Consider the following 20,697-nt stretch of genomic DNA (forward strand, 5'->3'; position numbering starts at 1 on the left):
TATTATGAAAAAAAAAACTCATGTAAAATCTCGATAAAATAATAATCTCGCTAAATAAATATTTTTCTCCGGTCTTGATTTGGACCAGTTATATTAAAGTAATATTCTCGCTAAATACGTTAGATGATAATTAAAAATAAAGTATTAAAGTCCTAGAAAAAAATAGAAAATAATAATTACTACAATACATCAAGAATTTATATATATTTAATAAGTTAATAATACTAGACCAATAACTATTTCTTTTTAAAATATGATTCTATAGTTGATTGTTTTTTCTTCCCACCAAAATCAAAATTAATCTCATCCTTAACTATTTTTCATCTCATTTGACAAATACTCTGCCGATCTTTTGAGAGTGTGCGATATTATTGATTGACTAATAGTCAAATCAAACTTTTGTTTCACACATGTTTGCAAATCTTTTTAACTAATAGTTGAATTTTCTTTTTTATGCTCAGATATTGTGTTTCTTATTTTATTGGTTAAGGATGATTTTTGTACGTTTTTCAAATGATGAGAAGATATTATACTTGGATTATGATTTTTAAACATCTAGCTTTTTCCTTTTATAGTTAACATAAAATCTCTTCATATTCTTTATACATGAATACAATTAGAAACAATAAACTTCACAATATTCATTTAACTTTCCTAAATTTAAATAATAAATATGCAAAGACCACACTTTTTAGTTTCCTAGATTTAAACTTTTGAAATTCTTAATTCAAATATTATTTTTTCTTTCTTACGGCACATATTGCAAAATATTCTCTAAAATAATAAATATTTATTTATCGATAAATAAATATTTTAGGCATTTATCAATAAAGTAATAATCTCGATAAATAAATAAAAAATCGATGTCAAGCATATGCATTTCCGGAATAAACCCCTTGCGCTTCCCTGCCTCTGCCCCATCATTTGATTTGAGTAAATCAAAGAAGTTTTAGAGCACATTCATGAGTTATGGAAAATGAAATAAAATTTAGAAGTTTGACACATGCTGCTGCAACTTTCCTTTTCTTGAACAGAGTTTCTTCTTAGAGATGTCATTTATTAAAGAAAATTACACTTTATATGACAGCTTATGAACTGATAAGGAGTTGATCTAACACCTTTACAATCCCATCACCACCCACAATACATTTACAACTAAGTAACAACTCTGGTTCCAGGGCTTATCTGCTATTTACAAAATGGTGACTTAGGAAAGAACAAAAATTGGATGTTTGATTTTCATTTTTTTTTTTGAATAGGTCTATTAACTCTTTTTTTTCTTCCTACTTATGCACTGGATCTCCATATTCTCCCCTCCAAAGAAATAACTATTATTGAAACATCATCATGGTATCGGCGTCGGTCCCCTTGTGGAATTTCAAGCAACTCATGAAACTCCATACCTGAAATAAAACACAATCACATATTTCAGATTAGTTCGCCTAAAAATTACATCTTTCCCCCCCTAGAAACCAATTCAAGCATTTGGCATGAGTAAAAGCAATTAATTACCTGCTTTTTTTGCAGCACGAAACAATACTTTCTCGATGAGATGTTGTGCTGGATCTCCTTCTGGTGACCATGAGATGAAATGTTCGACTTCTAATACAGCTTCTTCGTTTGTGAAGTACTGATAGAGCCCATCCGACGATAGTATCAAAAACCTGTCTCTTGGCCCTAACCTGTGATGATAGAGAGATGGAAGACAACTGATGTAGGGGGAAGTTCCTATATAATCAATTCTGAACATCTCAAGAAGTGCATTGTTCCATTTAGGCTGCAGGAGAGTGAAGAGTTGAAAGTTAATTATGGATTCGAGTATTTTTAAGTAAAGAAAAGAAAGACAAGGTATCAAAAACAGAGCATATAGTTATCGATTCAGCAATTACACGCCTCATTTAGCCATGAAAATGGTGTTTGACAAACAATAAGCCAGTTGGAAACAAGACGCTAGTCTTTCGTACATTTAGGTTCGTGAAACTGTATTAATACGAATAAGAGGTGCCATAATATTTGATAGTTAACTTCCAAAAGATCCTTGAAAGTAAAGAGCATTGAAATTTTAGATGCCAAATAAACCTTTTGCAAGAATTGTCAAATGCAATATGTTTATCACAGGAACAACACAAGTAGCATTCTGGTCGAATATGCCTTTCAACTTAGAGAGAAAGTAGCTTTTGCCATGTGTTGAAAAGGTGTATGAAAAAAAGCATAAACTTTGCTCTCAACAAGATATATAACAATCCATATGAAGTGAATAAAGCAAGAATTCTTTCACAAGCACAAAGGGAATCAAAAGGACTTGAATATTTTTCCCCTACAATATTCTCAAGGGTTGACTTGTAAACATGCTAAAAAAGCAAATATTCCAACAGTACCTGTTTGAGGAAACCAGCACCAAAAGCCCTAGTAACCTTCAATGAACCTTTAACGCGGTCATTCATCAGGGCACATGCATCATCTGGATGTTCACTTTTTATTCTTTGAACTTCCTGAAACACAACAAATCAAGTTAACAAATTAAATCAAGTTTAAAAAAAAAATACTTTATTAGCGTAAAAGACATCTAAAATCAGAAACTCAAGATTGTCATACCTCTTCCACAGAGGTGCTATGATCTGTACTAAGCTGAAAAGCAGTTAAATCAGGTACACAATTCGACTCATCACCATCGAAAAGCTCAAGATCTTTCAACGTTTCTTCATTGATCCTTTCTAAATCTTGGCTCCAGAGATTAGGCTCTTTCTTCTGAGCTAACACGGCTCGACTATCGCCCACATTCATCACATAAACATCCTCTCCTTTCATTAACATGACAAGAACACAAGAACCCATCAAAGCCAATTCAGGATTCTCCATATTCATCCTATCAGCTAGATCCAAATATGCCTCCTCTGTTTTCTTCAATGCTTGAGAAAGTGCTTTCAATACATCTGCATGATTAACTGATCCTGATCCATTTGAACCGTTTCCATTCAGCTGCTCCTTCAATCTCCTGTCAAGTTCTAATCTTTCCCTGTCCCATTCGCACCGCCATCTCCTCTGATTCTCTTCCCATTTCTTTGATACTCCTCTGTACCTGTTCTTTGAACCCTTCCCCCTCTTTTTCTTTAACCGCGAATCGAATGAAAGATCCTCCCTTGCTGAAGGATAATTCTCTTGCTCAACACATCTTGAACAACTATCTTTACTCCTATCCCTCGAGAATTCATCGTCAAGAGTCTGATTAGATTCTTCCACCACCAAACTCGTAGATGGGATTGGGACAGAGGAATTATTATCTAATTTGTCATCCCATAACAATCCTTTGAGCTCTTTGTGAACAGCTGAGTACAAATTGGATACCAAGAAATCAGGTCCATCAGGACCATTGAATCCATCGTAAATCCCGACAAAAACCCAACCATGTTCTTCAGAAACTACAACATGAACACGATCTTCACCGGCTTTCCCTTGAGCCCACTGAAGATTCTGATTATCTAAAGTGTCATCATCATCCAAACTGCACTCACTGCTGAAATTCACACTGCTTATAGTCAATTCGTTCTGTTTTTCAGAACCCACAACCCAATCACTTTCTTTTACTGAAATTGATCCTTTAATCGGCGCAACAATAGAATTTTGACCTCTTGATAAGGTCTTTGATATAGCTCTTTGAAGGACCCGAAAGAATGACCCTTTTCTTGATCTGGATCGAAGGGCAAAACCATGTGAATAGCTTCTCTGGAACTGATCAGAACAGCCCCTTTCGAGAGGGCCCGAATAAAGACCACGATCAAGCGGGCCCGATTGAAATCCCCTCTCAATCGGGCCGGACATGAAGCCGCGCTCTATCGGGCCAGAAGCCGGAACAAGGCCCGACGTGAAAATCGGGCCGGAGTGGATTGAAGAGTTTCTGGGAATAGGTTGAAGGGGTATTGAAGCAAAAGAAGTGGAACCCTCAAAAGCCGAAGATCGATCGATGATATCGTAAGAATAAAGATCGACAAACGCCGTGGAGAGCGGCGTAGAAGTGTTGGCGCTAACAGAGGCACCGGAGATTGACCGGAAAGTGGTGGTCTCCTCTGAGTGAACCTTGGAGGATGAAATCCGGGCCTGATCGGGTCGAACATAACAAAAAGAATGACCCAAATCTTCAAGCGGGTCGGAAATCATGAGAGGGAAATCTTTCCTGCGACGACCCTCCACAGAGCCGCCGCTGCTGAAACAAACACTGAGCTTTCCTACGCCGTTTCCCATGGAAACAAAACAAAAAACTCAGAAAATCGAAATAATTTAAAGGCTTTTACTTTAGAAACCTTCAAAAAGGTTAAAGATTCATTGCATAGTGGAGAGGAAAATGGGAGAAATGAGAATAAGAAGAAGAGGAGGAGGAGGAGGAGGAGGAGGTGAAGTAGAGAGAGAGAGAGATGGAGTTGACTTTTGGGTGGGGTGTGTTTGTTTGGAATATAAGTAGTATTAATAGTAATAAAAGTAGCGAGAGTATAGTAGAGTAACAACTTTTGGAGTTTGGTCATTTGTTTGGTTATTCTAAACAATAGAATGTCATTTTTTTCAAATTACTTTCGGCCTTTAGTGTGTGAGAGGCGTTGACGTCAAACTCTAGACCTTAGACCCAAACGTCACCTTATTCCATTACACCCAAATTCAGTACTTACACCCAAATTCAGTACTTCGTGTAGCACGTTACTCGCTCTGGTCGCTCTCTAGTTTATTTTAATTTACCTGTCTTACTTAATTAAGCACAAATAAAAAAAATAAAATTATAATGCTAAATTAAAAATAGGAAAAAAGGGTCAAAATGTCTTTAAATTAATTGAATTGAACAAAAATATCTTTTGTTTATAGTTTGTCAACAAAATATCCTTACTATCAATAATTTTAAAAAAAATATTTATTCGAAAAAGGATATTTTTGACTCATTTTTTAATAATAGGGGCATTTTTGACCCATTAAATAATAATAAAGGCATTTCTGAACAAAAGTATTGATGATAAGGGCATTTTTGGATCAAACTATAAACGAATGACATTTTTGTACATTTTAAATAATTTAAGGGCATTTGTGACCCTTTTCCCTTAAAAATACATAAAATATAGCAAAATATTTGTAATTTAATAATCTTAAACAAATCATGCAAAAAAATAAAATTAAAGAATCATAAAAAAAATTAAACAGATTAAAATAAAAAGTAAGAAAAATTGACATGGACGAAGTATAATGTTATTTGAACTTAGGAAGCGCTTTACTCATAAATGTGGAACTTTTTACCACAAATTTTAATTTAGTCGAAATCACCGGATGGGATTTTTAAATTAAAAAAAAAGGAGAGAAATATGTAGTAAAGTTGAAGTCCATAATTTGTATATAACATATCGAAAATATTTATTAATTTAATGATTTTAAACATGTTATTTTATTTGTATGAAGGAGTGTTGATTAAGATTAAATTAAAGATATTGAAATTATGTTATTTGAAAAAATTGAAACAAAAAATAAAACATGAAATTTAAAGGATACTAGTTTATTTAAATTAAGTATATTTAGATTTGAGTGGTGTGATCACTATGTTTAAATCTTAGATCTACTTCTGCTCACCCCATTGGCTTTCAGCTACAGGTTTGATTTTCTTTATGTAAAGTGTCGAGATTTTTGTAATACAAACACAGTTTGGCATAACAGTATTTTAAAGTCAATTAATTGATAAATCACTATATTATCAAATTAGTTAAACATGGGATTTGAACCCTCAAACTTATTACTACAAATAGTCTTCACGGCTAAGACCGAAAAATTCTAACTACTTTTTGTTACAAAGAGATCTTGAATTAAGGATATTGACTCGATAGCACTTTATTGGTTCATTTAATAATTTCTCCTTCAAAAAATAAGATCATATTAAATAACAACTTGTGTGATGATTGGATGTCATGACAAAGTCTGTCCGAATGGGCTTAAGCTAAATTAGGAGAAGAGAGTGACCTTTCTTCTGATAATTTTTCATCCACTGTAGTTTTCCTTATCGATGTTTGGGTAAAATACTTTAATTAAAGAACATGAACTCCAATAAAAGAACAAGATCAGTAATACTATTGCTTTTCATTTTTAACCGTGAATTGACCTAAAGAGTAAATTTTGACGCAAAACCAAAAAAGGAGAGAAAAAGGGGACCACGTGATATTTTTCCAAATTTTCGGTTTGGAATTGTCAAATATAAACTTTCCAAGTATAAATTTATAGTCTAAACCAATGGTTAGTATGATATTTCTTATTTTTATTTTATAAAATTAGCTGAACACATATATAAGATCTTTAACTTGATTGGTTTTTTCTATCAGACACTTTATCGATGTTATTTTCCTATTGAACTCTTGAACCATAGATAATTTGTACCTTTTAAACATTCATTGTTAATATTGTATAAAATGTTTTATCACGTTTGAAAAGTCCGTGAAAAGAATTTAAAGGGTCTGATGTGGAATCCATTTTGGGATGTAACAGTTTTCCTTTTCACGTGCACTTTAAACGTGATAACACGTTTAATGAATTTCACATCAGCCCCTTGCATCCTAAAATTGATTCCACGTTAGCCCCTTTAAATTCTTTTCACATGCTCTCCAAATGTAATAATACGTTTTATGCAATGTCAGTAATGAATGTTTAAAAGATGCCAATTATGTATAGTTCATGGGTTCAATAGAAAGATAGAATAGTTAAGGTGTCTTAGAGGAAAAATCAATCAAGTTCAAGAATTTATTTATGTGTTCGGCCTTTAAAATTAGAGTAAAATCTGCCTACACATACTTTAGATCTCACTTACAAAATTACGTCGTATATTATGAGATATTGGATGAGGGTAAGGATATGGAATGATGAAGATAAGAACTGCAAGAATCAAAATAAAATGAGACGTGTTGAAAGGTTGAAGAACGTAACTAATGTGAATGTATTTTTCTAAACGAACATGAAAAATTCTGAAAAATATTTTGCTCCCTATCTAACACATCCTAAGTTGAAAAAGTTTTATTTTGAAAAATATTTACAAGAATCGAATTTAAGCAGATTAATTTTCGGTTTATTCAAATCCCCAAGGAAAAAAAAATAGTCAAGCGGAGGGGTTCGTAGTGTTCACAGCCTAAAAGAGCGAGTGAGGTAAGGAGTGCAATGTACTCTCAAAAGTCAAAGATCACAGCCCAGTTAATGTGTCTGGGAAAATGTGCCATGATCAGCGTTAGTATTTGCGTATTCCTGTTTGATGTAAACCATTTGGTCTTGACACGTGGCAATCCGCTGAAGTTTCTCCCCATATCAAAATCCATGCAAAAATTGCTTTCACGTTTAATCATAGATCTCAAATTCGAGCCATTAATATATAAAATAAATTTTATTGGGAGCGTCAATTCTGAATGAATCATACAATACAACAATAATAATAACCCAACAAAATTTCACAACATGAAATCTAAATGAATCATACAATGCACAATTTAAATTTAATTATAATTTCAATACGAATTTCAAATACTGAATAAAAAATCAAAAAAATAAATAAATTTCTCCCTTCTTCTTTTTATTATTATTTTTTTAAGAAAAAAACTTTTTTTTCTAGAAAAAAACTTTTTTTTCTCATCTTCACAAGCCAATATATGTATATAATAATTCGTTAGACAATTGAACTATGATTTAAAGTAAAATCTTTTATGTCGAAAAAATTTATAAATGATACGCGATATAAAGCTTAATTAAATATTGATAATTGAAAATTTAGAATTTTTCAATTTTTTTTTGTGACGTTGCATCGGTTTATATAATACAAAGAGGTAAATGAATTATAAAAAGCTTTTAATATAAAATATAAAAAGACAAATGTCGGGGTTGACGGCTGGCTAACTCACTTGACCAGCTGCTTAGCATTTTTTTTTAAAAAAATGATCCAATATTTTGATATAAGACATTCTTATAGTTAAAAGAAAAATTGTCTTAATTTCAAGCAAATTAAGATTCATTATATAAACATTCACTAATTATATTTCCTAATTAAGCTCTTCGCGTCATCATCATACCTGAAGAATAAAAATGAATAATATATATAAATTATTTATAATAATAATAATAATAATAATAATAATAATTTTTATACTTTTACAGATATATAAATAAATGATACAACGACAACATATGTAGAAAAGCAATATGCTCAAAATCAATAAGCCTAAAACCTATTTTCAACTAGTGCATATCATCTATAAATAGCTTTTTCTTTTAAAATTAATATTAGGTCTTTTATAACAACAATTTATCCCATGTAATTATAGATCCATCTCGTCCTTTTTAATATTTTTACTCACTATAATTTCACATATAATTGTATATGAACGTGGGACATGATCAAACCATCTCAAGTGATCAATTTATTATCGATGTGTGCAAGTTACATCTTTTGGCAAAATATGATTAGTTTTAATCCTATATAATGATTAGTTAAATTAATTAAGTCTGTAAATAAAAATACTTCATGAATATTGGATTATCTTTTAAATAAATAAACATTCAGCTACTTCATCCTTATTCTTTATCCAAGTTCGAAAATAATTACTTGTATTGTTTACCCATGTAGGGAGAGTTGAACTTAATAAAGACGATGTCCTTATTTATTTTTGAAAGGTGGAGTAGTTGCTAATGCAAATGCAAAAGGCAAAGGCTACTAGCAGTAAAACATTTATTGTCGACTTGACTAAATATATTATTCACTTCGTTTTAAAATATTCGTCGTAATTCTCTTTGATGAGTAAAAATAACGACAAAAGTATTTTCTCTATTAATTTTTATTTATCTTTTATATTAAAAATAATTTTTTATTTTTATTTATTATTTTATATATAGAGAAATACTAAATATCAATTAAAATAGGCATTATAGTAAAATTTTTATATCAATTACTCTTTAAGAGGTGTGCCAAGTCCAAAATGGAAGAATGAAGTATTAATTAGAAGAGATTTTTAATCATTTTATTCTTTATTAATATTTGAACAATTATAATAAGAAGAGATTTTTAATCATTTTATTCTTTATTAATATTTGAACAATTATAATATTACTCATAATTAAAGTGTTTATAATTTTCAAAAATAATTACTTTTAAGAGTAAGTGATAAGGAAAAAATAATTAATTACCTTAAATTTATAAAATGATAAATTATCTAAAATAACTATAAAAATCACATCATGTAAGTATGTAAATTCGGACGAAAAGAGTATTTTTTGTAAAAATTTTTTACTGATATATACACATTAAATGGCCTCATGATTATTCTGAGTGGGTCCTAAATGAGGTTGAAGTATCTAATTTTAGCCATTCAAAAGTCAGCTGTTTTTAATGCAAGTTAATTAAATCTTTCATTAATTTCCTATCCATCGATTAGTACTCAGCAAATGGTCAAGCTTTGACTTTGTGATAAGACTTCAACAAAATGATCTTTGCACCTACTAAATGCTCTTAATCATGAATTAATGCTATTTGCTTTTTGTTGTGTTCATATTCCTTGTTTTCTTGATTTTCCTTGTCATATCAACTTCATTAATAAATAAAAAAGGTTGCATAGTATTTTTAGTCACTCTGTTAGTGTTAAATTCTAATTTTAGTTATTATGAAATCTGATTTAAAAATTTAACAGTTTATTACTTAAAATGTGTACTCTATTTTTCTATTGTAAATATTTAAAGACTTCCAGAATTATTAAAAGTATCTTCATTTAATTTCCATGTGTTATATTAATAAATTTAAACTATTACTCCATATTTGAGGGTAATGTATGTATTCATGAAAAATAATCCAAATAAAATATATTTCCTATTTAAACGGGTCAAAAGGCACACATTTTAATTATTAAAAATTAACTATTCTAATTCATATATCATAAGGACTTAAATTATAATTTATCAAATAACTGAAGGACCAAAGTGCTTTTATTCCTTAAAAAACATTAAATATTAATATGTTGGATGACTAATCATGTGTCTTTTAGAAATTTTTGGCATGACTTCGTAAGGTAATTCTCAATTATTACTTCTCTCTCGATATCATTTTTTTTTAATTTTCTTTTGATGTTCATTATTGTATTAAAGTTCAATTAAAATTAAATTTAATTGAATTTTTTTATTCTCAAGTGTTCGAACTTAGTATCTATGCTTAAAGGTACAGAAATCTCAAATATTTTATATTAATTTATGTTGATTCTCAAATATTTTATATTAATTTAGGCCGAAGAAATATTGGGGAGAGGTGATTAGACAGGACATGGCGCAGTTACAGCTAACGGAGGACATGACCTTAGATAGGAGGGTGTGGAGGACCCACATTAGGGTAGAAGGCTAGTTCATAGTCTCGTTATTCTTCTCTATTCATAGGCGTAGTAGTGCATTACGATCTCTTGCGCTTTGACTTCTGACTTCTGATTTCTGTTATTTCTGTTATTATTTATTGCTTTCTATGCTTTGATTACTCAATTTTTATTTTTTTTTATTTTTTTTTACCTGTGACGCTTTCATTATTTATTTAATCGTTATTTGTTATTTGTATTTATTTATTTGTATTTATTTGTTATCTATTCGTTATTTGTTTGTTGTTTTTCTCATAAAGCTTTTAATTTTCTATTCTTATCTAACATTTTTATGCATTTATGGTTTTACTGAGCCGAGGGTCTCCAGGAAACAGCCGTCCTATCTTGGTAGGAGTAAGGTCTGCGTACATTCTACCCTCCCCAGACCCCATATTGTGGGATTTCACTGGGTTGTTGTTGTTGTTGTTGTTGTAATTTATGTTGATTCTCGATAATTATTTGATATTATTATTATTTAAGATAAAAAAATTACGATATTCTGATTGGAAGAGATTAGTGCCAGCTATAAAAATAGGAAGTTAAAGTAAAAGCACTACATATAATTGCCATTGATTGTTCTTGATATGTGATTTCTCTAATGCTATTAGTTTAGTAATTAATAATAAAGGCTTGTACATTTCAAGTCAACTAGTGCTATATAAAATAATTTTTAAACTGCAAAGATACATTTAATTTTAACCTAAAACACTTCACATAGTTAAAAAGATGGATGTTGACAAGGTACAATATTATTATAAGGTTAGTTGATGACATAATTAATTAAAAAGATCCTATGATGAAGAAGAACCTAGGTTTATTAACGAATTAAAGAATAACAAAGCTTAATTAAGTTTCCACTTGCATTATAATACTATAAAATGAATAAGAGTTCAAAGATATAATGATTTAACATTGTAAGTGGAGAACCCCCTCCTAACGCACCTTCTCCACAATCTCTTTGATGATGACCCCACTCATCACCCCTTTTGTTTCCCTTTTCCCTTTCATTAATGGATGCTCCTCCTAATTGTCTCAAATTTCATATATAGTATTTATGTCAACTGATTCGGGAACGATTTTTTTATCTTCACACGATATCAATAAAGTTCTTTTTTTTTTCAAATTTCACTTATGAAATTTCACTAAATATGTTATTATTATTATTATTATTTTCATTTTCATTTTCTTGGTCACTTAGAATTATTTATTTGTTCATATAGGTATTCATAAAAGACTTTAATTTGTTCAACAATCTTTAATATGTGTGAAAAATATACATGTCACTAGCTCAAATTTGCTAGCAAGAGGTTTAAGTCAGGGATGGCAATGGGGCGGGGAGGGGAGGGTACGGAGCGGGTTTAGAGCTATGCGGGGCGGGACGAGTTTAAAGTTAGGCGGGGCGGGGCGGGGCGGGTTGTGGGTTTATGCAGATTTAAGGTGCTAAATAATAACCTAAAGAAAATTAAATCTTTGTAATTACTAAAAAATCAAAAATATAAACTTTTCATATTAAACTTTAACTTTAGTTTTAATTTTTTTTAAGAAAATAAAATAAACTAGACGTGTCCAGTGATGAATTGTTAGTTGTTGAAATGTTAATTAGAAATAGTTAATTAGCGATTAAGAAATAATTGTTGAAATATTAACTAGAAATAATTAATTAGTTGTTGATGTTGATTAGCGAAAAATGAAAAAAAAAATTAAGAATTTTATTTTTCATATTCAACTCAGTTGAAAAAGAAAAAAACTTAAAAATTTATGCGGAACGGATTAGAAATGAAATAAATTGTAATGCGAGGCGGGGCAAAATGATTTAAAAAATTTACGGATTGATCTCAACCCACCCCGCCCCCGCACCATTGTCATCCCTAATATAAGTCGTGTGAAAAGTAAATAGAATTGTAGAAATACTACGATTGATTCATTGAATATTTTATCTGAATTGAACTTATCCCGTCGTTAGGAAAAAGTCTTATTTTTGCACTTGACCCCTTAATAGACCTCTACTATGAAAGTAATTCTAAACCTCAGATAAAGTTGAGGGATAAAGCTGAACATTTTTTTCGAATAATTATTTGAGCGTCTAAAGTTCATTTATTTCAAACTAAAATTCTATTTACATTAAGAAAATATGAGGCGGTTTATTAAATGACAAAAATATACGAATAAGTACATATAAAATCTAATAAAGAGTAAAATTGAAAAAAAAATCGTATAGCACATGAATATTGATTTTTTTCCGTACAAGAAATAGAATCATATTTAATATTATGTTCTTGTATAAAAAAATTCGATTTGAATTATATAATAGAATGAGCACACATACTATATAGTCAAATAAATATATATTCTATTGAACTATTCTCTTCTGATAAAAAAATAAATACATATACACACTCTTAAATGTTAATGTGTAAATTATTTTAAAATAAAGTGTCATTTGAGAGTCAAACAATGATAATATTTGGCCAATGTTTTCTTACGATTTATCATAGTTTAGAAATTTCATTTTTTTTTTTACTACACAATAGTACTACTTTTCTTATCTTTATTTTATTTTGGAAAGTAAGTGAATTATCGGTCATTGGTTGAATATGACCCTTTGCTAAAAAAACATAAAGATTTGTCAAATCCTCTATTTCACGTTTTGTCCCAGACCAATTTCTTTTCTTACACGAACTGAATGAAGTCCTTCCCTCAAAATAAACTAGCAATAAATTAAAGTTCAACAATATAATAATTAAGACCAAGACTATATTATATTTTGTGAGACTTTACATTGATGCTGAGATTGAAGGCTGCTCAACACATCTATCTATACCCTGCAGAAGTTGAACTACTAATCTACTATCACAGAATTTCAGTCAACAAGATTTACCATTGAGAGACATCATGGTGGAATACATAAGATCCTTTTGGCCTTAATTAGAGATTTTGGATATGAATTTTTAGCTTGTGTGTAAAAATTACGATAGTTAGGAGTGATTTATTTTTTAATGAGTCTTATGCAGGACAAATTCAAACTGATTAAAATTTCAATATGAATATCGAGCATTGAGTAGAAAACGAGAAAAATAAAGTTCAAACAAATTTGCACTATATAAAATTAACCAAAAGATATAATATCTATTTGGCCGATAAATATATATCTGTTAGAGTTTAGTTGAGAGAATAAGTTATTATCTCTATCTCTTTTTGTGCATTAATTCCTATTTTCATGAACTAATTTTTAAAGATTGAGTTAAATTTAATTTCCATTTTTTCAAAATGATATCATAGTCATCCACACATCTATTTTTGGTTTACTCACTAGCTTCCCATCCCCATTTTATTTTGTCTTTGCTTCATGTGTCCAACTTTGTGTGTGTTAAGGTAGCGTTTGGCCCCAAGTAATTTTTGGAAAAAACTTAAAAAATATTTGAAAACTTATGTTTGTTCATACAATTTATTATTATTTGGCAAATATTTTTGGCAAAATTACCAAATTCTCAAGTTCTAAAAAAAAGTAGAACTTGACAACTTGGGAAGTTTTAAAATTTTAAAAATAACCCCAAATTTTTATATTTTATAAAAACACCAATCATTTATTAATTCCAACTAAATATTTATCTATCAATTTACTCCATTAATATGATCAATCAATACCATTAATCCCTTTTGAATAAAACTTATCTATAAAAATATCCACCGACCCTCTTAATTCTTGATCATTAAGTATATGTTAATTGAAACGATTAATGTATTGTATGTAATGTTATTTTGTTGTTGTTGATTGTTATCAATTATGTTATAAAACTTTTTTAATGGAACATGTTCATTATAATATGATAACACAAACTTGTGGATATTTTAAATAATTTTTAGAACTTACAAGTACAAAATAATATATTTTAAAATTTAACCAAAACTTTGGAAAACTTGAGGCCAAACACATGATGCAATTTTACTAAAATTTCTCTAAAGAATAACTTGCCGAGAATATTTGGAAACTTGAGACCAAACAAATTAGTGTTGAGAGTAACGCTTAATAGTTGTGAAAATAAATATTATTTTCTTAAATGAGCTTGAACAATTCTATCTTATAAAATAAATACTTAAAGTTAACCTACATGTAAAGTCTATTATCGTAACATAATTCATCGAATGAGTTTAATGATTATATGACCCATTACAATTATTCATTTAGTATGACACAATTTACAGAAAATCTTTATGTTAAGACGTAGAAAATTTAATTTAAAATAAAATACAAGAAAGAATTAATTTTTTCTTTCTTTTCAAGCTATAACTGACTAATTCCTGCCATTTACTAAAAGAACTATTTTTTTATTTAATAAATAATCAAAATATCTTAATTCCTCCCTATTATTTTTAGAAGCAGCATATAATTCGTAGTTATAAAAAAATCATCGATAAAAAATGCTTTTACCTATAATGTTGCACGAAACATAAATCTAAACTAATCAAGAAAAAAATTTAGAAATGACATGAAGCAAGCACACAAAAAATGGAGTATTAATTTGACTGATGAGAAAATGGGAATAATGGTCAGAAAACGTCGGTGTATTGATAAAATGATATCAGCAAGACCAAATCCACCTCAACCACTACTACTTGCCTGCCTTTGTCTTCAATCTCCATTTTGCCAACTACACTCATTTTGTTTTATCTCCTCTGGTTTTTTTATATATTTTTTTTTGATGTTTGATATTTATTTTTAAATTTAATTAATTTAGTTATAGTTATGAAAGATAATTTATTTTTTAACTCAAAACTTATATTTTATTTAAATATAATAATAAAAATGCACTTACCATTCACACAACGTTTTGTGTGCTCTCTAATTAAAACTAACTATTTGGCAAATTCTACTCTTATCTCAAAGTCAAATCTTCATTTTGTCAAAAAATATGATATTCACTTTTAACACCTTCACTAAAAACAATGCGTTAGTTGATCTACTTCTCCTTCGTCGTGTTCTTAAGTTCACTGTGCACATGGTGAATAAGTTGAAAAAGACATGTTTTGCTAATTTGCCTTTAAATAAACAAGAAATAAGATGTATACTATCTAAGCATTTGAATATTTGATTTCATATCGCGATATGAAATTATGAAATGAAATCAGTTTGAAATATTTTTAAATAAACAAGAAGTAAGATGTATATCTTATTATACTACGTAGGTGTTTAGACATGCGATTTCATGTCGCGATATAAAATTATGAGATGAAATCAGTGTTTCGATATGTGATTGCAGGCTGATTTCAACTCATGATTTCGTATTATGAGATGAAATCCTAAATTCTTCAAAAATTATGATTTAAGAATTGCAAATCATGATTTAGGATTTTTCAAATTGTAAATTGATCTACAAGTTTATATTTTGTAGAAAAACACCCACGTTTATATCTACTAAACTTTAATTTCAAATGTAATTTTTTTTATAATCCATATCATTACTTTTTAAACCAATTGCATTTCATATAATGATTATTCTCCCCAACATAAAATTGATTGTTGCTTGAAATCAATTCTTACTTTACCATATATATCACCAAATTCATTATTTTTTATCAAATTTATTTACCAACCAAATTTATTACTATTTCGTTCAAATCAACATTACTAAAAAATATTTTTTAGAAACAACAAATGATTTAAAGTAACAATGCTAGTTTGTCTTCTCGGTCATATGATCGAGAAATGTAAGTTCAACATGAGTAGATTATCCATACTATGCGGGAGGATTATATTAAATGCTAACATATTACAATTTATGTTCAATTTTATTTTTTATTGAATTAAAGTTTGATCAATAAATATTGTATTTTTTTAGAATAGTCTTGTGATAGTTTATTATGCAATTTTATAAACTTTTGCTTATTTGGTAAGATTGTATAAAGAATTAGGACAATTTTAATAGTTTTACAATTTATAGAATTTTTATATTTATGAGAAAACATATATCATAAAAAACCTAAATTACATGTTCAAACAAAACTCCAACTTCATCTCATGATTTCATAACACCGAGCGAATTGGACTTTTTTCTCTCTCTTATAGTGGAATTAAGTTAATTAATTTGAAGATGAGAAGTTGCAGACGTATATCAGAAATTTACCTACTCTGACATTTTAAAAATAAAAATCTGCCTTTGCAATATCGGATTTTAGCGAGAAAGTTGGAATATTTTATGTTAATTAGATTTTAAAAAATTAGAACAATAAAATTAGGACGATTAGATCAATTGAAGATAGCAATAAATTAAGTCGGTGAATTGCCATTCGTGTACCAAACATGTGATATTGCCCACTCTATCATTACATGGACTTAGTTACCCTTATGTCGAAACAATTATACTATAAAAAAAAATAAAAGAGAGAGAGAGACAAGTAAATGATAAACCATAAATATAGTGATTAGCACGTCAGTAACAGTAATTTTGATTAATTAAATGCAAATGATTCGATGTTAGGTAGATTGAAGAACTTACGAAACCTTTATTATAAAAATATTATATGGTTGAAATTTAGAACTCAAATAATATATAATTTTGATAGCAGCCAAAAATTTATTTAAAAACTGCACGTCATCGACAAAAGTCTTTTTGTCTTTAGATAAAACAATAATCTAATTTTTTCCCTTGACTATCAACTATCTCTTTCTGAAGGTTTATTTGTAAATATATTATATAGTGTACAATTCAAAGTTCAATAAATTGACAATTAACATTGAATTCTTTGCTTTTTATGCACCCAAAACACAGTTGTTTGGTTGAATATAATAAATAAAAGAAGAGAAACCATAGACAAAAAGAATTTTAAAACTCCGGTCACATATGTCATATCTTCTAGATGAGAATGTGACAAAGAATTTTTTTTCCATTCCTTGTTTCTAATAAAATATAAATATATATAATCATTATATACTACATTGTTAATATGCGTTGAACTTTTCTTCTGGTAACCAACGCGTCCGCTGCCCTTGGGATGTAATAGTCCATAAATCACATAAAAATGGACCTCACATAGGCTTGATCGAGAAACAAATTGATCTTGTATATCAATAATATTACTTTAATATAATACAATGACAACTAAGATGAATTATCAAGTAGACACTAGATGTCATGTAGTATGAATTAATTAGTACGTATACCACCAACATGATTAATCCAGAAAACTCAAATCGAACAAGAATTGTAAGTAATTTTACGTGAAACAAAATAGCCCACAAAGTCATGTAACAAATTAAATAAATAGCACGTCATTTACACATTATTCTTAATAGTTGTGGTTGTTTCTGTTATGTAATTGATATATGAGATATTATAACAGAAATCTTTATCTTGCAAATTTTGTATAGTACTCCAAATTAATTTTATTTTTCTTTGTTTGTTTGGACCAAATGATTGGCGGTATGATCATTTTTCAACTAAATTATTGATGACAAAGACATTTTAAATCAAATTATTGACTGAGGACATTTTTATTTAATTTCACATTGTTCAAAAGTATTCTAAACCCTTTTTCATTTAATCAATTTAGTGCAATAAACTAAAAGTGGAATCGGATAGGGTAAAGTTATTGAGACATGCATGTCAAACTTCAAATAATAGAGGAGCAAAAGATGTCTTTAGTAATTATAAAGTAGTTAGTAATTTTATACTAAGTACTTTATTACTTGCCGGTTCACCATGAATATATATATATTTTTTGAAATTAAACTTCAAAATTTAAAAAATATAAAAGATTATTTTTATTTTTTCATTCCAAAATATGATTAGTAAAAATAAATTGAATTTTTGTTTGTGATCAAACATAATTTTAATTTTTACTTTAAAAATAAAACAAAAATTAAATTTCATAGCATCCATGTCCGAGCTCTTAACCAAGTAAGTAGTAACTAGAGTAACAAAGATGTTTTGAGATATATATTCATAATCTTGAAAATAAAAATAAATTGTAAAGTTGATCCAACAATATAAAAAGTATTTATATTGATTATAAATATAATAAAACTTCAATTTAAATTAAAATATATCATAAAAGGAAGGGCCATTATGCACTTAGATCCACATATACACTTTGGGCCAATGATCATTCCAGGCCCAATTTGATGGCAAATACAAAACTTTCATCAGCCCAAAATGTTCTACTCTCTTTTAGCTTACAGGTTTCACCATTTTCTTCATGGCTTCGAAGCTCGTTCTGAACCGACTGAAATCTCTCTGTAGAGTTTCTCAGCTCAGCGACGTTCATTTTGATAAACTCAGAAACCCAAATTTCATCGTCTCCAATCATGTAAAATGGCGATCTTCTTCGGAAGCTTCTCAGCCAACTCCTATAACTGTAATGAGAGAAACAACCTCTTTTGATCGTGAATAATGGAAGCAAATATATTCTATGTATTTACTTTACATGACTATATCTTAAAAGAAATATGCGTTGGTGAAATTACAAGATTACAAATTACAATTGAAAAATAAAATGAAGAAAATAAATTCTCTTCTTGGCTGAGGCGCGAATATTTCGCTCTCTTTAAGGAGATTCAAACTCACTGCAACAAATTTTTTCACCGGTCCAGCAGTAGTCCTCTTGACTTGTCCCCTCCAGGATATAACAGCCTTATCACAAATTGTAACTCAACAAACTCTGGACAAGAGTTGAGTTTAAAGCTCCACAAAAAAGAACACCTCCCTTCAATTAATAAAAACTCTCTTTCTTTTTTGACAAACTTAATACACTCAATCTTTCTTCTCTTATCTTACATTTCAAATCAAAGAAAACCTCTCTATTTATAGGAGAGAAAATCATACAAAAATGAAAAAATAATGGAATGCCATCATTATCATGATTTAGTGCACCACTTATTAGTGATAATTAGATTAAAAATACATAATGGAATGCATAATCTTGCACTAACTAAAGATGATAATGAAAGACATTTTTATGCACTAATAAAAATAGAATAAAGATGACATTAAATGTCATCAATGGACAATTGCTAAAATTGCAATTTAATAAAATGTTAAAATGCCCACACTAACAATATGTTATATAATTATACTTAGAACTCTCCTTCCTCCTCCATTACTTTCCTCTCATCTCGTTCGTTCCTCTCCTACTGATCTTTATCTCACTTGTCTCTCTCTTCAAATATTCATTTGGTCACCAATTTTTGCAACCATTAAACTTCAATACTTAGAATACTAATGAAATATTGAATAGGCATATGACGAAATTTGATTCAAATTAGAAAGAGAAGAAGTGTTTAAACTATCAAGGTAAAAAGTCGAAAAAAGAAAATTTTGAGAACCAAACTTGATGTTTTGTTACAGCGTGGAATATTCGCCGGCAAACGAGGGATTGAAGTATTTGTGTACTCACGTGCCACGTCCTTCCAATTACTCTATCATCGATCCTTAAGTTTTATTGTAAGAGTGATATAATATAATTGTTAATTTGTTATATAGATAACTACGGGATACGTACAATGATAAGGGATGCAATGTTAGGATTCAGTGCCTTCACTTGTGTATATATAAAGGAGAGCCCAGAGTGCTGGGTGATTCAAGACCACGCGATTGCATATGCTTTTGAGTCTAGAGTAGATGGGATAATATAGTGTACCCGATGGGTGTTCTTGTTACTCTTTCTATCTTTGAAGTTGCCAACTTAAAAAAGATTCGACACATATTTTTGCCTTTACATAAATTAATCTCATAGTATTAAATTAGGACCAGGAATTTTTTTTTATAATTGACATATATAAGACTATGTATTACTAGTTATGACATTATTTTTTATGTTTCAAATTTTAATAGTAAAACACTTATCGGATATAACAATTAGTATCATTTTCTCCCACCTCTTTAATTACCTATCAAAATGGATTTCTTTTGTTTTCCTCAAATATTCGTTTGTCTTCTCTCTCAATTTTTTTTTTTTTTTTGGTATCCTTTTGTATACTTATAGAAGGTGGAAGTTTAATATCAATATTGATAAAATATGATAGTAGATGAGATAGTTCAGGTTAGTATTTTATAATAAATATTTTATATTGTTGTGTAATATTTTGATTTAAAATAAGCCGTATATTATTTCGAATGTATTCGTCTCTGTCTCAATAAAAAAAATTATATTAATTGTATATCAAAAAAAGGACAGTTACTTAATAGCTAAAATGGACAGGGACAACATGCAAATTTTGCTCTAAATTCCTTCATAAATATATCTGTTGTGTGTAAAAATACAATATGTAATTTGGATTTCAATGTTTAATATTTTGATGGTTATACTGTTATATACAAATATT

General features: G+C 29.0%; 1 protein-coding gene across 1 annotated transcript; it reads right to left on the reverse strand.

Annotated features, from left to right (window-relative positions):
- Positions 1–1,016: 1,016 nt before the first annotated feature.
- On the reverse strand, positions 1,017–4,433 carry LOC129899128 (probable protein phosphatase 2C 4). The gene is made up of 4 exons (XM_055973950.1): positions 2,596–4,433; positions 2,379–2,492; positions 1,513–1,777; positions 1,017–1,403 (listed from the first exon to the last, which is right to left on the reverse strand). Exons 1-4 carry the CDS (start codon positions 4,237–4,239, stop codon positions 1,288–1,290), a joined length of 2,139 nt encoding a protein of 712 aa, XP_055829925.1. The 5' UTR covers positions 4,240–4,433; the 3' UTR covers positions 1,017–1,287.
- Positions 4,434–20,697: the final 16,264 nt, after the last annotated feature.

The sequence above is a fragment of the Solanum dulcamara genome, chromosome 8 (genome assembly GCF_947179165.1).
Source record: "Solanum dulcamara chromosome 8, daSolDulc1.2, whole genome shotgun sequence".
NCBI lineage: Eukaryota > Viridiplantae > Streptophyta > Magnoliopsida > Solanales > Solanaceae > Solanum > Solanum dulcamara.